General features: G+C 44.3%; 1 protein-coding gene across 4 annotated transcripts in view; it reads left to right on the top strand.

The window, feature by feature from the left end:
- Positions 1-12,715, top strand: part of Gpsm2 (G protein signaling modulator 2) — a 44,005-nt gene that overhangs the window by 17,873 nt on the left and 13,417 nt on the right. For all 4 annotated transcript variants that reach the window (XM_055618199.1, XM_055618196.1, XM_055618197.1 and 1 more), the window contains 8 exons: positions 3,899-4,120; positions 4,677-4,812; positions 5,277-5,419; positions 6,127-6,250; positions 6,351-6,466; positions 9,913-10,068; positions 11,392-11,500; positions 11,912-12,041. In XM_055618199.1, coding sequence (XP_055474174.1) covers positions 3,900-4,120; positions 4,677-4,812; positions 5,277-5,419; positions 6,127-6,250; positions 6,351-6,466; positions 9,913-10,068; positions 11,392-11,500; positions 11,912-12,041 — 1,135 coding nt within the window. In that variant the 5' untranslated portion in view covers position 3,899. The remainder of the gene's footprint in view (positions 1-3,898; positions 4,121-4,676; positions 4,813-5,276; positions 5,420-6,126; positions 6,251-6,350; positions 6,467-9,912; positions 10,069-11,391; positions 11,501-11,911; positions 12,042-12,715) is intronic.

Raw genomic sequence — 12,715 nt, 5'->3', positions numbered from 1 at the left:
TAGAGCGGAATTGGAGCAGACTGTCTCAAAAGTAAGGTGGAGAGTGCTGGAGAGACGCTTGATTTCAGTCTCTGGCCTCCCGACTTTACACACACAGGCAACCAAACCCAGACATGCATGTACACAAAAATATGTAACTTTTCACCTTGTTTGTTTTCAATACTTCCTGACCCCAGTTTTCCCTTCCTCCGCTCAGCCCCCCTCATCCCCCAGATCCACTCCTCTTCCATTCCCTTTTAGGCCTCTTAGAGATGTCAGCTGAACACACCATAAAAGATACAATAAGACTAGGCACATAACTCATAATAAAGGCTGGGCGAGGCAACCTAGTAGGAGGAAAAGGGTTCCAAGAGGAGGTGAAAGAGTCAAGGAAACCTCAACTCCCACTGTTAGGAGTCCCACAGAAACCTCAAGGTACACAACCATACCATCTATGCAGAGGACCTAGGATAGAGCCACACAGGCTCGGTGATTGCCGCGTCACACTCTGTGAGCCCTGCTTAGCTGATTCTGTGAGTTGTGTTCTCCTAGTGTCCTTGATCCCTCTGGCTCTTACAGTCCTTCCTTCCCCTCTTCTGTGGGGTTCCCTGCACTCCAAGGGACTCAGTGCACATCTCCAATTTGGGTCTCCCTGCCTAATGCCAGGCTTCAGCTCTCTGCATATGGTCCCGTCAGCTGTTGGGGAAAGCTCTTCTGATCACCATTGGGCTAGGCACTGATTTGGACTTCCACCATGGTCTCTCAAAATGTGTAACTCTTAGGATGTCATTTTGTCTCCAGCTAAGTTTTGTTGTGTATCTTGTCATTTGGATTGATGGTGTGTTATATAAATAAACTTACAGATCCAGAAGGCCATATTTTCATAGTGACAATACTTACCTTATATGGACGTTTGCTTTATGATATTGCTTTTATATTGATGTAGGCAAACACATAGGTTTCATTCTTAAATGCCTTCCATATGAATAACTGTGTTTGTCTCTGATGTCCTATGTAACCCAGTCAGTTTGAGTTGAGAGCACTGCTGTCTGTGACGGTTTCCCTGCTCTCCCTCTGAAATGTGACAGGTATGGTGGCATATCATTTTTAAATTTATTATGTGTGTGGGCGTTCTGTCTGCTAGTATATCTGCATCGCGCACCTAGTGCCAGAAGAGGGTGTAGATCTCCTGGGTCTGGAGTTATAGATGGTTGTGAGCCACCAGGTAGGTGCTGGGAATCAAACCCGGATCCTCTAGAAGAGGAACCAGTGCTCTTAACCAGTGTGCCATCTCTGCAGCCATGATTATAGTTATTTTGACCAGTACTCTCCTGATGTACACGTACTAGCAATATTGTGATGCTATGACTCTCCTTGCATAGACACCTTGTGGAAATATATTCAGAAGTTCTGTTCCTGGAAGAAAAAAATGCTTGATATATATTTTGTACATTAGAATGTTTTGGTTAAAATTTTAATATGAAAATTTTATATATGTGTGATATATATATATATATTCCAAATGTTTCCCTCTGACAATTCTTAGATATTCATTGGTTTCAGTATTTAGACAAACACAGCAGGTTTAGATACCTCATCTAGCGGCTTTCTTGTAAGAAGAAGTTTTCACTTGTGAAAGATACGAATAAGCTTTAATAATTTGAAACATTCATATAAAGAAATATAAATGGCTGTTTGTGGTGCTGCATGCTTGTGATTCTGGCACTGTGGAGACTGAGGCAGGAGACTCTCCAGTTCAAAGCCAGCATGGGCTACATAGTGAGGCTGACTCAAGACAAACAAGGGGAAAAAAAAATCTACATGTATAGGCCAGGTGAGGTGGCACAATCATTTAATCCCAGCACTTGAGAGGCAGAAGGAGGCGGATCTCTGAGTTTGTGGCCAGCCTGGTCTACAAAGCGAGTCCACGACAGCCAAGGCAGAGAAACCCTGCCTTAAAAAACAAAAAAAACAGACAGACAAAATCTACAAATATAGCTAAATACCTGCACAAGACTGGGCCCATCAACATTCCATCATGGATGTGGGAGGGGCTCCTGAGGCCCCACCTTTCCCTGAAGAGCTGAAGGCGGTTAGCAGGTGTGAGAGACAGTCATATTCCCCGTGTAGTAGCCACTGGTAAGTGCCCAGCTCAGGTAAATGAGCCCCTACTCCTGCTCATTCAAGCGTCCCTCAGTCCAGTAGGGCACCAACACTCGTGAAGCTGGGAGGACTGCTCGTTGACAAGAAGAAAGGCTCTGGTGTGAGGGAGTGGGTGAGAGGATGGGGCGCTGTATTCCTGTGTGGACCTGTGAAAGAATAAGTCAACTGTGCAAATACAGCCGGCTGCACGTCGGATTAGACTGTGTTCAGCTTTCCACACACGTGGTCCTTCGCTCCTTTCCTAGTTGGTTTCATCTAATGTTTCAGCAACGTTAGAGCCTTGATCGTATTGACTGGATTGCCTTTGTACGTTCATGTATCCAAGAACAAGCAGTAGACATCGGCTAGGTCTTTAGAATTGTTAAAGGGCTGGAGAGTTGGCTCAGAGGTTAGAGCACTGGCTCCTCTTCCAGCGGTCCTGAGTTCAATTCCCAGCAGCCACATGGTGGCTCACAGCCATCTGTAATGAGATCTGGTGCCCTCTTCTGGCGTGCAGGCATACATGCGGACAGAACAATGTTACATAATAAATAAGTAAAATCTTTAAAGGGAGAGAAAGGGAGAGAGAAGATACCAGAACTTACATGTTACGGATTGCTGGGTAAAGCTGCCTCTTCTAAGTCAAGAGTCAGCTTGAAGCTTTGTAGTTGGCTCTGCTGGTCTTAGTCCTTAACTTTTTCTAGTGCATCAGATTTATTTTCTACTTTTACAAACCCATTTTAATGTCTGGCTCTAAGGACAGCCTGGCATGTCATTTTCCCCAAGAAGTTGATACATATTCTTTGACAGTTTTTTACTGCCCTGAAGGTCACCACCTAGGCTAGACTGGCTGACCAGCAAGTCTGCGGTCCCTTGCCTCTCCAAGGCCGGGGTGACAAGCATGTGCCACCCCTGGCATTTTTACATGGGTCTGGGGAGTGAAATCAGGTCTTACTCTTACAGGGCAGGTCCTGTACAGCTAAGCTCTCCATCCTCCTGCTGCTCCAGCTAAGCCATCTATCTCCACCTAAATTACTGCTTTCCAGGGAAGCTTCTTGACCTTTAGTTCTCTGGTGAATCAAGATATTTGGTTCCTTTATTCTTTTAGACTATAATTGTTTGTGTGCTTATAAAAATGGAAAGGGAGTGTGTGTGTGTGTGTGTGTGTGTGTGTGTGTGTGAGAGAGAGAGAGAGAGAGAGAGAGAGAGAGAGAGATATGTATGAGGTGGAGAAGAGTAGATGGAATGATAGACAAGTACATGGAAACACTGTTTTAGACGGCCTCCCCAGGAGAGTGGGTTACTCTAGACAGGCCAGTGAAAACCAACTCCCTATAAGATATGTAGCTACCCAGTCTAAGAGACCTCTGAGGCTCAGAGAAATTCCAGTAGGCAAATTAGCTGTTGCTACAATTAAGTGTATACTCTTTTGTCCATAATATGTCTATAATTCAACTAAGCATTGGTCTGATCAAAAGTAGCCACAAGGGCTAGAGAGATGGCTCAGAGGTTAAGAACATCGGCTACTCTTGCACAAAGGTCCTGAGTTCAATTCCCAGCAACCACATGGTGGCTCACAACCATCTAAGATGAGATCTGGTGCCCTCATCTGGACTGCAGGTATACAGCGCACTGTATACATAATAAATAAATAAATCTTTTTTTTTTTTTTTTTTTTAAAAAGGTAGCTACAAAGTCCACACTTATTATATTATTGGGAGCTAAAATCACCAATACAGTTGGAATGCTCTAAGTGTCCGTCTGTATACTTTTGCAGAATGGAAGCTTCTTGCCTTGAGCTAGCCTTGGAAGGAGAGCGGCTGTGTAAATCCGGGGACTGCCGCGCTGGCGTGTCATTTTTTGAAGCTGCAGTTCAAGTTGGAACTGAAGACCTCAAAACACTCAGTGCTATTTACAGCCAGCTGGGCAACGCTTACTTCTACTTGCACGACTATGCCAAAGCGCTAGAATACCACCACCATGACCTGACTCTTGCAAGGTAACTTCAGCTTTTTATTTTCTCTGTAAATTCACTCATGCTTAAAAAACTAAACAAAAAATCCTTCCATTCACTTAAAAAACAACAACACTATATTTGATGAACTCTAACTTAATAACACTGCTTTTGAAAACTAAATTTGGGGCTGGAGAGATGGCTCAGTTTTTAAGGGCACTGTCTGCTCTTCAAATAGGACGCAGGTTCAATTCCCAGCACCCACATGGCAGCTCACAACTGTCTGTAACTCCAGTTCCAAGGTATCTGACACCTTCAAACATAAAGTTAAAAAAAAAAAAAACATAAAAAGAAGAAAACTAATTTTTAGGCATAAAAGTTTAATTGGACTATAATGAAACAGCCCTAGCATTTAATTAAATGAATGAAAATTAACTATAGAAATGTTATTTCAATTTTTTTACTTAAAATAGGTTTCAAGACTAATGAATTTTATCTTAAGTGTGTCTGTCGTCTCTGGGAAAACTGTTCTTTCAATTCTTTTTATCTTATGTTTTAAAAATAGTTTTCACTTCATTTGTTTTTCGAACTTACTTCCTAGGACTATTGGAGACCAGCTGGGAGAGGCTAAAGCCAGCGGCAATCTTGGAAACACCTTAAAAGTGCTTGGGAATTTTGATGAAGCAATAGTGTGTTGCCAGCGACACCTGGACATCTCCAGAGAACTTCATGACAAGGTAATAAAGATGGTAGGCCAAGTGACAGTGGCTTCACTGAAATAGTTCTGTGTCCAAACACTGCTTCCCTGGTTTATCTACAAGGGAAAATGTTCATAGACAAATAAAATAAAAGAGAAAACAAAGATTTTTTTTTTTTAAATAGAAAAAGCAAATAGCAAAAGGTCCTTCTCCGCGAGTGAATTCATGTGTTTGATGGGCACAGGGGACCCATCCTTTTCTTGATGGCCAGCAGGATGGCTCAGTGGGTAAGGGCACTTGCTGTGCAAGCCTGGTGACCTTACTTGAATCCGTGCAATCTGCAGAAGGCTGGAAGGGGCGGACTCTGACCTCCACGTGTGCACTGTGGCACGCACACATTGTGCACACAGCGAGAATATCACATAAATCAATTCATGGGATAGGCAGGGTAACCCCCTGGCCTCCGAGGTCAGGATCTAAGCTTTGTGGATGTCTCCGTCTAGGTGGGAGAAGCCAGAGCACTCTACAATCTTGGAAATGTCTATCACGCCAAAGGGAAAAGCTTTGGCTGCCCTGGTCCCCAGGATGTGGGCGAGTTTCCAGAAGAAGTGAGAAGTGCCCTACAAGCAGCGGCGGATCTCTATGAGTGAGCAGACCGTGTGGCCCCGTGGGCACGGGTGCCAGCTGGGCGCCCTTTACTCAGTAGATTTCAAGTTCTCAAATGGGAAAAGTGAGAGCGAGTAAGCTGGCCGGGGCGGCACATGCCTGATCTCCCCATTTGAAAGTAGCCTGGTCTACATTCTGAGTTCCAGGATGACATTGAGATCCCATCTCAAAACCAACCAGAAACCTAAAAAAAAACACACACACACAGACTAACAAGAAGACTGGAAACAGTTGTTTAAATGTTATTGCAGTGCTAGAAATCTGCGGTTTACTTAAACTGCAGACCAGTACCCCTTAGTGGTGTAAAAGCGAGAAATATCGATGCTTACTTTAGTGTTAGTTTGGCCAGTAGAATTTCCCAGAATTGCCTAGCTATAAAGGCTCCGAGATCATCTCTTGCTACTCTGAAAAAAGACCCACGTGAATGGTTTCAGTGAATCAAGAATTCCGGCCATTTCACAACCGCCCTGCCTCAGAGTTTACCTTTAAGATGCTGCACATTATAACCGTAAGCTTGCTTTTTTTTCCTGGTAGGTGTAATTAGCTCTAGGTGGGGTTAAAGCTCATTGGCCAGCACTTGCCTATTTCGCACAGGCCCTCGGCTTAACTCTCCAGCTATGAAAACAAAAACAAAACTGTATCTGTAAATCAACTCAAACTTTTTCACCCCTTGTTGTCATCACTAAGGGAAAACCTGTCGTTAGTAACTGCTCTGGGTGACCGAGCAGCGCAAGGACGCGCCTTTGGGAACCTCGGCAACACGCACTACCTCCTGGGCAACTTCAGGGATGCGGTCATAGCTCACGAGCAGGTAAACAGAGGCCTCGGAGCACGCCATCTCCACCATCTCCCCCATCAGGGTCGAGGGCAGTCACCGGACAGTCTTCAGTTCTGTTGTGTCTCTGTTCCAGCGCCTCCTGATTGCGAAAGAGTTTGGAGATAAAGCGGCTGAAAGGAGGGCGTACAGCAATCTCGGAAACGCGTACATATTCCTGGGCGAATTTGAAACTGCTTCCGAATACTACAAGTTAGTCAGATGTTTTTGTGGATAATTGTCAAACGAGCAATTACACATCCTGTAAAATGACACGTGGCTTTGGGGTTGAAACCTTGCTTTTGGTGGTGTGTGCCAGTGGCGAGGCCTCCCAAGCCAGTGTTCTTATCTGTGGCAGGCATCAGGATCTGGGTTTGAGGTTGTCATGAGAACTGGGTGGAAGGATGTGTTAACTTAGAACTTTAGTGCTAAGTACTTGCCCGCTACACAGTGCCCAAGAAACATTGTATCCAAGTTTGGTCTTTATCTTTCTCTGAGAGTCTGGCCTGGTGGCCTTGAATTGATTGCAGGCTCGCACCTGTCACTCTAATCCTTTCACCTCATACTTAGTGGAGCCATAAGGCTTCCCTCATGTTTTTTATGGTTATCTTTAATACTTTTTGTTTAAAGTTCTAAACTTGTCAAGTCTGTTTAGCATGTATGGTGTGTATAGGTCTGTGCTTTATCTTGCTCAATTATGATTTGTTAGAGAGGCCAAAAGAAAGCGTGGTGACAAAACTAGGTCTTGTCTGAAGATTAAAGATTAAAAAAAAAAAAAATAGGTTTTAGTCTCCACTAATGCTCACTGAACTTTCCCCTAGTGCCCCAGCCTCCTGCCAGTGTTCTCCCTCTGCCCAGCGTTGACTCTCACCAAAGCCGAGGCGCTCTGTGTCTCCCTGCAGCGTTGCCAACTTGAGCTGGGTCCCTCCAGCCCATCAGTGGGCTGGAAACAGACGGTAGCAAGGTTTAATCAGCTTCCAGCTGTCTGCCCTGTACCTTCTGCGTCGTTGAAAGTTTCCTCTGTTCATTCAGACTGCACCAAAAGCACAGGCTGATTTGCGCTGGAGCTTTAGAGATCCCGTGTGAGAGAATTCAGATAGTTTGTCACCAAAACAACAGCAAAAACAATCCTGGCGTTTGATGTATGCTGTTCCGAGGCCACTGATCCAGCCCTGTTCTTAGGAGTGCCTTTCTCTTAGTAAACTTTCCCTATTTTTGTTACTTTAAAAAGAAAAATCTGGCTGTGGTGGCACATGCCTCTCAACCCCAGCACTCCGCAGGTAGAGGAAGGTGGATTGCTCAGAATTTGATGCCAGCCTGCTCTACAAAATGAGTTTCAGGCCCGTCTGAGGCCCCCCATGAGACCTATCTCGAAAAAAGACAAAAGACGACGTTAAAATTGTTTTAGTCCATATAAAGCATTAAGTGATGTTGTTTTTCTTTAAATAACTATGTGGTTAATATTTATTTGTTGATTATTAGCTCAGTGGTTCTTAACCTTCCTAATGCTGTGACTCTTTAACACAGTTCCTCATGTTGTAGTGACCCCAACCATACGATTCTTTTTGTTCTACTTCAGAGCTTTAGTTTTGCTACTGTTCTGAACCATGATGGACATACTTGATATGCAGGATATCGGATATGCAACCCCTGTGAAAGGGTTGTTTGACCCCCCAGTGAAGTCATGACCCACAGGTTGAGAAGTGCTAAGTTAGCGGGATCTGAAAATACCTTCCTAATATGTCACTATGTGAGGAGTATAGTAAACATTTTGATTTCAACTGTCAAGTTTAATATAGTTTAAAGCCAAGGAATACGGAAGAGTCTTTTATTATTAATGTTGTGCCTGTGTTAAATACTGCAAAGTTCCGTTACAAATTGGTTGGTGACTCTTTGACTAAAGGAGTAGGAGTTCACTGTAATGGCTTGCCCCCTGCCTACAGCAAGCAGACTAGAACTCAGACATTAACTTGTGTTACAGAAACACAGGTCAGTCTTGCCTTTAGAACTGCCTTCAGGCCCGTGTAGGAGTATTCTAACGTGATCCATGCTTCAGGATACAAAGCAGTGGCCTGGCAAATAGGCCCAAGTAATTGAATTTGATTCTAGAAAGATTTCCGATCATTTATAAATTGGCAATACAAAGAACATGGTGGCCCAGAAGCAGCTGTAATGTGGGCTTAACAGCAGTTCCCGAAGTCTCAAGAATGCCTGTGAGGACCGGCCCGTTCGAGTCAGGAGAAGGCCTCCCGTGGGGAGAGCGCTGGAGTTATGTGTAGAACTCCATCGTGTATAATCTCAAATCTGTGTTCTTGAGAAGGCCTATCTTATTACCTTACTTTTTGTAAATATTTCTTTTTAAAGACGTGTTTATTTTATGCATTTCAGTGCTCTATCTGCATGTACACCTGCATACCATAAGACGGCATCACATCACATTATAAATGGCTGTGAGCCACCACGTGACTGGGGAATTGAACTCAGGACCTCTGAAAGAGCAGACAGCACTCTTAACTGCTGAGCCATCTCTCCAGCCCCCTTATTACCATATTTTAAGTTTTACATAGTTGTGGGTGGTAGGAGGTAATTGTGCTTTTGGCAGAAATTATGGAGAAGAGTCATTTATTAAATCCAAAGACGTGCAGATTTAAGCACTGATATAGTTTATCTATACACTGATTCAATGTAAACCTCCACAGAAACCTTGTGAGGTGTTTCCCCCATCCATTCTACGGAGAAATCTGACAGAGGGCTTGAGTGGCTTGCCCTAGACCACACAGCTCACAGTGGTGGGATCTACGCGTGACAGTACTGGTCCAGGCCCATGCTCTAACCCGCTACACTAACTTCCTGTTGACAGTACCTCATGTATTAGGTAGAATTTGGATAATATTAATTGAAATGCTTGGGTCTGTGTGTGTGTGTGTGTGTGTGTGTGTGTGAATTAGTGACTATAAACTGACATTTAAGGATTTTTCCTACATAGTGTAAGTTGTGACAAAAGGCAAAGGTAGTAGTAGGATTAGACAGATGCTGGAGTTAGGGAGAAGGCTTTGACGGCAAAGTGCTTGCTAGAAAAGTCTGAGGACCTGAGTTCAATCCCAGCATCCACCTACAAAGTTAGGCATGGTGGTGTGTACCTGTAGTCCCAAGTGCTTGGGGAGAGTTGCAGAGACAGAACGATCCCTGAGGCCTCCTGGGCAGCTAGTCTGGCCAGGTCAGTGAGCAGCAGGTTCAGTGAGGAGCCCTGTCTCAGAAAGTCGACACCCAGGTGATATCAACGCTGGGGCTTCACATGGTGCACGCACATCTATGCACAAGACGGCTGTCACACAAACACATGTGACTTCTGACAGCCCAGAGGGGAGAGATCTCAGAGATACTTGACTATTGGCGTTCTCTAGAGACATCTGACCTCATGATTTAGCATTCCTGTATTTTGGTGAACTGTTAGGACTCAAAGTCTGAATCTGCCTTTTTAAAAAAAAAAAAAAAACTTTAAAACACCTTTTCACTTTATCTAAGGCAATGGAAAGTATATTGGACTCTCACAGACTTGTTTAAAAGGCAGCAGAAAGCAACAGAGATGGAGAATGTTAACATGATGATCCTTAGAACCAAAACTTAGAATGAGCGCTCTGTGAATTGGTTTCCTTCAGGAAGACGCTGCTGCTGGCTCGGCAGCTTAAAGACAGAGCTGTGGAAGCTCAGTCCTGCTACAGCCTTGGAAACACGTACACTCTGCTTCAGGACTATGAGAAGGCCATCGACTATCACCTCAAGCACTTAGCAATCGCCCAGGAGCTCAAGGATCGGTAAGTTATGTACCCTGCCACGAGTTAGTAAATGCACGAGCATTAATGAATTCCAGCTCTTTCTATTTGTTGCCTTCTTAAGAAGTGGTGTCTTGTTGATTTGTCACTGTTACTGTCTTTTTTGTTTGTTTGTTTGTTTTTTGGCTTTTGGTTTCTTTTCAAGACAGGGTTTTTCTGTGTAGCCTTGGTTGTTCTGAACTCACTTTGTAGACCAGGCTGGCCTTGAACTCACAGAGACCCTCCTGCCTCTGCCTCCTGCATGCCTGGCATACGTTACTGTCTTAATGGCCAGCTCGTGGTTGAGGCCTCGTGGGGTTGCACAGGCCTTGGAGTGTGACTGAGTGACTAGCCACAAGCTCAGCTGCCTCCCCAAGAGTTGTTCTGTGTGGCTTGGTGTGAGCAGTATGGAGAAGTCAGAGATGATGCTGAGGTCCAGGGTACCTGCTGCTCATCTCCAGCTGATGGCTCCCTAAGGGGACCTCAGGTCCTCGATACACAGATCCAGCTTTTCAAGAGAAGGTAGAAGTCCTGTGAACTACATGAAATCTGCTTGAGGTGGTTTGTTGGTAACTAATTCAGTTCTGTTTTTTTGTTTGTTTGCCTTTCTTATTTTGTTGTTGTTTTTCTCTGTGGAAAACAACATCTATGCTGGGTGTTGGTCTGTAGTAATTACTTTCGAAGATTAATTTTTACCTTACTATGAGACAGAGATTTTCATCAAAGTTATTCAGGATGAAATATGCCACCTCAAGATGTAGGGGAGAGAGTTTTGCTTGCTGCCCTCACCCCTCCCTTGGGTTCAAACATCCACTGAATGGTTGGATACTTACAAGGTTTTTATGGAAAGATAATGACTTGGTTAGAATACACGTCCTTTCCTGAGGAAAGGAAACGTGTTGTTTCATGTAGTGAGTGTGTGTGCGCATGCGTGTGTGTGTGTGTGTGTGTGTGTGTGTGTGTGTGTGTGTGTGTGTTGGTAGTTGTTGTTGTGAGACAGGTCTCACTGTGTATTGGCTGTCCTGGAACTCAGACCAAAATGTGGACTAGGCTGGCCTCAAACTCAGAGATCCACTTGCCTCTGCCTCCAGAGTGCTGAGAGTCTGGCCACTGTATGTTTTTAAAAAGCATTTCCATGTCTTAATATTTAACTTTGAGTTTGGTACTGAGTTTTCTCATTTCTGTCTAGAATTCCTCATTGCCATATCTGAAAGGTTAAATAAACCCAAAGCATGCTTTATCCCTTTAATTATTGGTAGGTTGCTTTTATTCTCTACAAGGACCTCTTTTCAGATAACTGCATGTTAATTTTGGATTCTGTTTTAGAATTGGTGAAGGAAGAGCATGTTGGAGTTTAGGAAACGCATACACAGCTCTAGGAAATCATGATCAAGCGATGCATTTTGCTGAAAAGCACTTGGAAATTTCAAGAGAGGTATGAAACAAAAGAAGCCCCCGTCTGTCCTGTTATAATGTACTCATCAGTGGGGAGGTAGCGTACTTTTCCAGAGCGTTCATAGATCCATGTAAGCAGACAGGTGACTGCACTGCCTTGACCTGGGGAGACAGTAAGATGAGCTGGGGCGTGTGGGGAGAAGATGTTACCCGCCATCTTCTACCTAGAGAAAAGCTTGTGTAGAACCAAGGACTGACTGGCTCTTGTTACACCTGATGCCTCTCCTGAGCTTCATCTCCCCCGAGTGTGAAATAGAAATGGTAATAGATATCTCGGAAATTGGTCATGTGTATGTATGCGCGTGCATACACACAAATACACACGTGCACTGCGCACCGGTACGCGCCATGTATCTGTGTCACTCTAATGTAGAAATGCTTGTGGTTACAGGTTGGGGACAAAAGCGGCGAGCTGACAGCACGGCTGAACCTCTCAGACCTGCAGATGGTTCTTGGTCTGAGTTACAGCACAAATAACTCCCTGATGTCTGAAAACGTTGAAATTGACAGCAGCCTACACAGTGAGTAGCAACTTCTCTATGCTTAAGATTTACTTTGCGTTTAGAAAAAGAAAAGGGTCTTTTAAATTGCTAATGAAGCATGTCTACTGTGCTTAGAGAGTGTGACAGAAGGGGCACTTCTCCCACTTTTGGTTTTACACAGTTCAGTGAACTGTCAACACAGAACATAGCATTTTCTAATTCTTCTTGCGAACACAGGAATGCTGTCCTCTGGCCTCCTTCGGCACCAGGTACAAAAGCGGCGCACAGACATATGTGCAGGCAAACACTCATACAGAAAATTAAAAATTAAATGATGAAATTTTTGGTCTGAAAAAAGATCAACAACAATACTTCAGAGTTGAAAGGCACTGAAAAAATTAGCTTTCCTCTTCCTCTTCCATCCATCTGTAGGGCTCAGGGCTCGGCACCCTCTTCCTTCTCCTCCCTCACTGTTCACCGTCTATTCTTGGAACAGATCTTGTCCTTTTCTCCTGTTCCATGCTCTAGCGCAGTGCCTTCAGTAGAACGTTTTAGAGTGGTGGAGAAGTTTGGGGTAGAGAGACGGCTCAGCAGTTAAAAGCCCTGACTGCTCTTCCAGAGGACCCAGCTTCTGTTTTTAGCACCCTCTTACCTGCACTCAGGTCTACACACACACACACACACACACACACACACACACACACACACACACA

Source organism: Psammomys obesus, unplaced genomic scaffold, assembly GCF_907164565.1.
Source record: "Psammomys obesus unplaced genomic scaffold, mPsaObe1.curated_primary_1811, whole genome shotgun sequence".
Lineage (NCBI taxonomy): Eukaryota > Metazoa > Chordata > Mammalia > Rodentia > Muridae > Psammomys > Psammomys obesus.
This window is presented reverse-complemented; position numbering and strand designations above follow the sequence as displayed.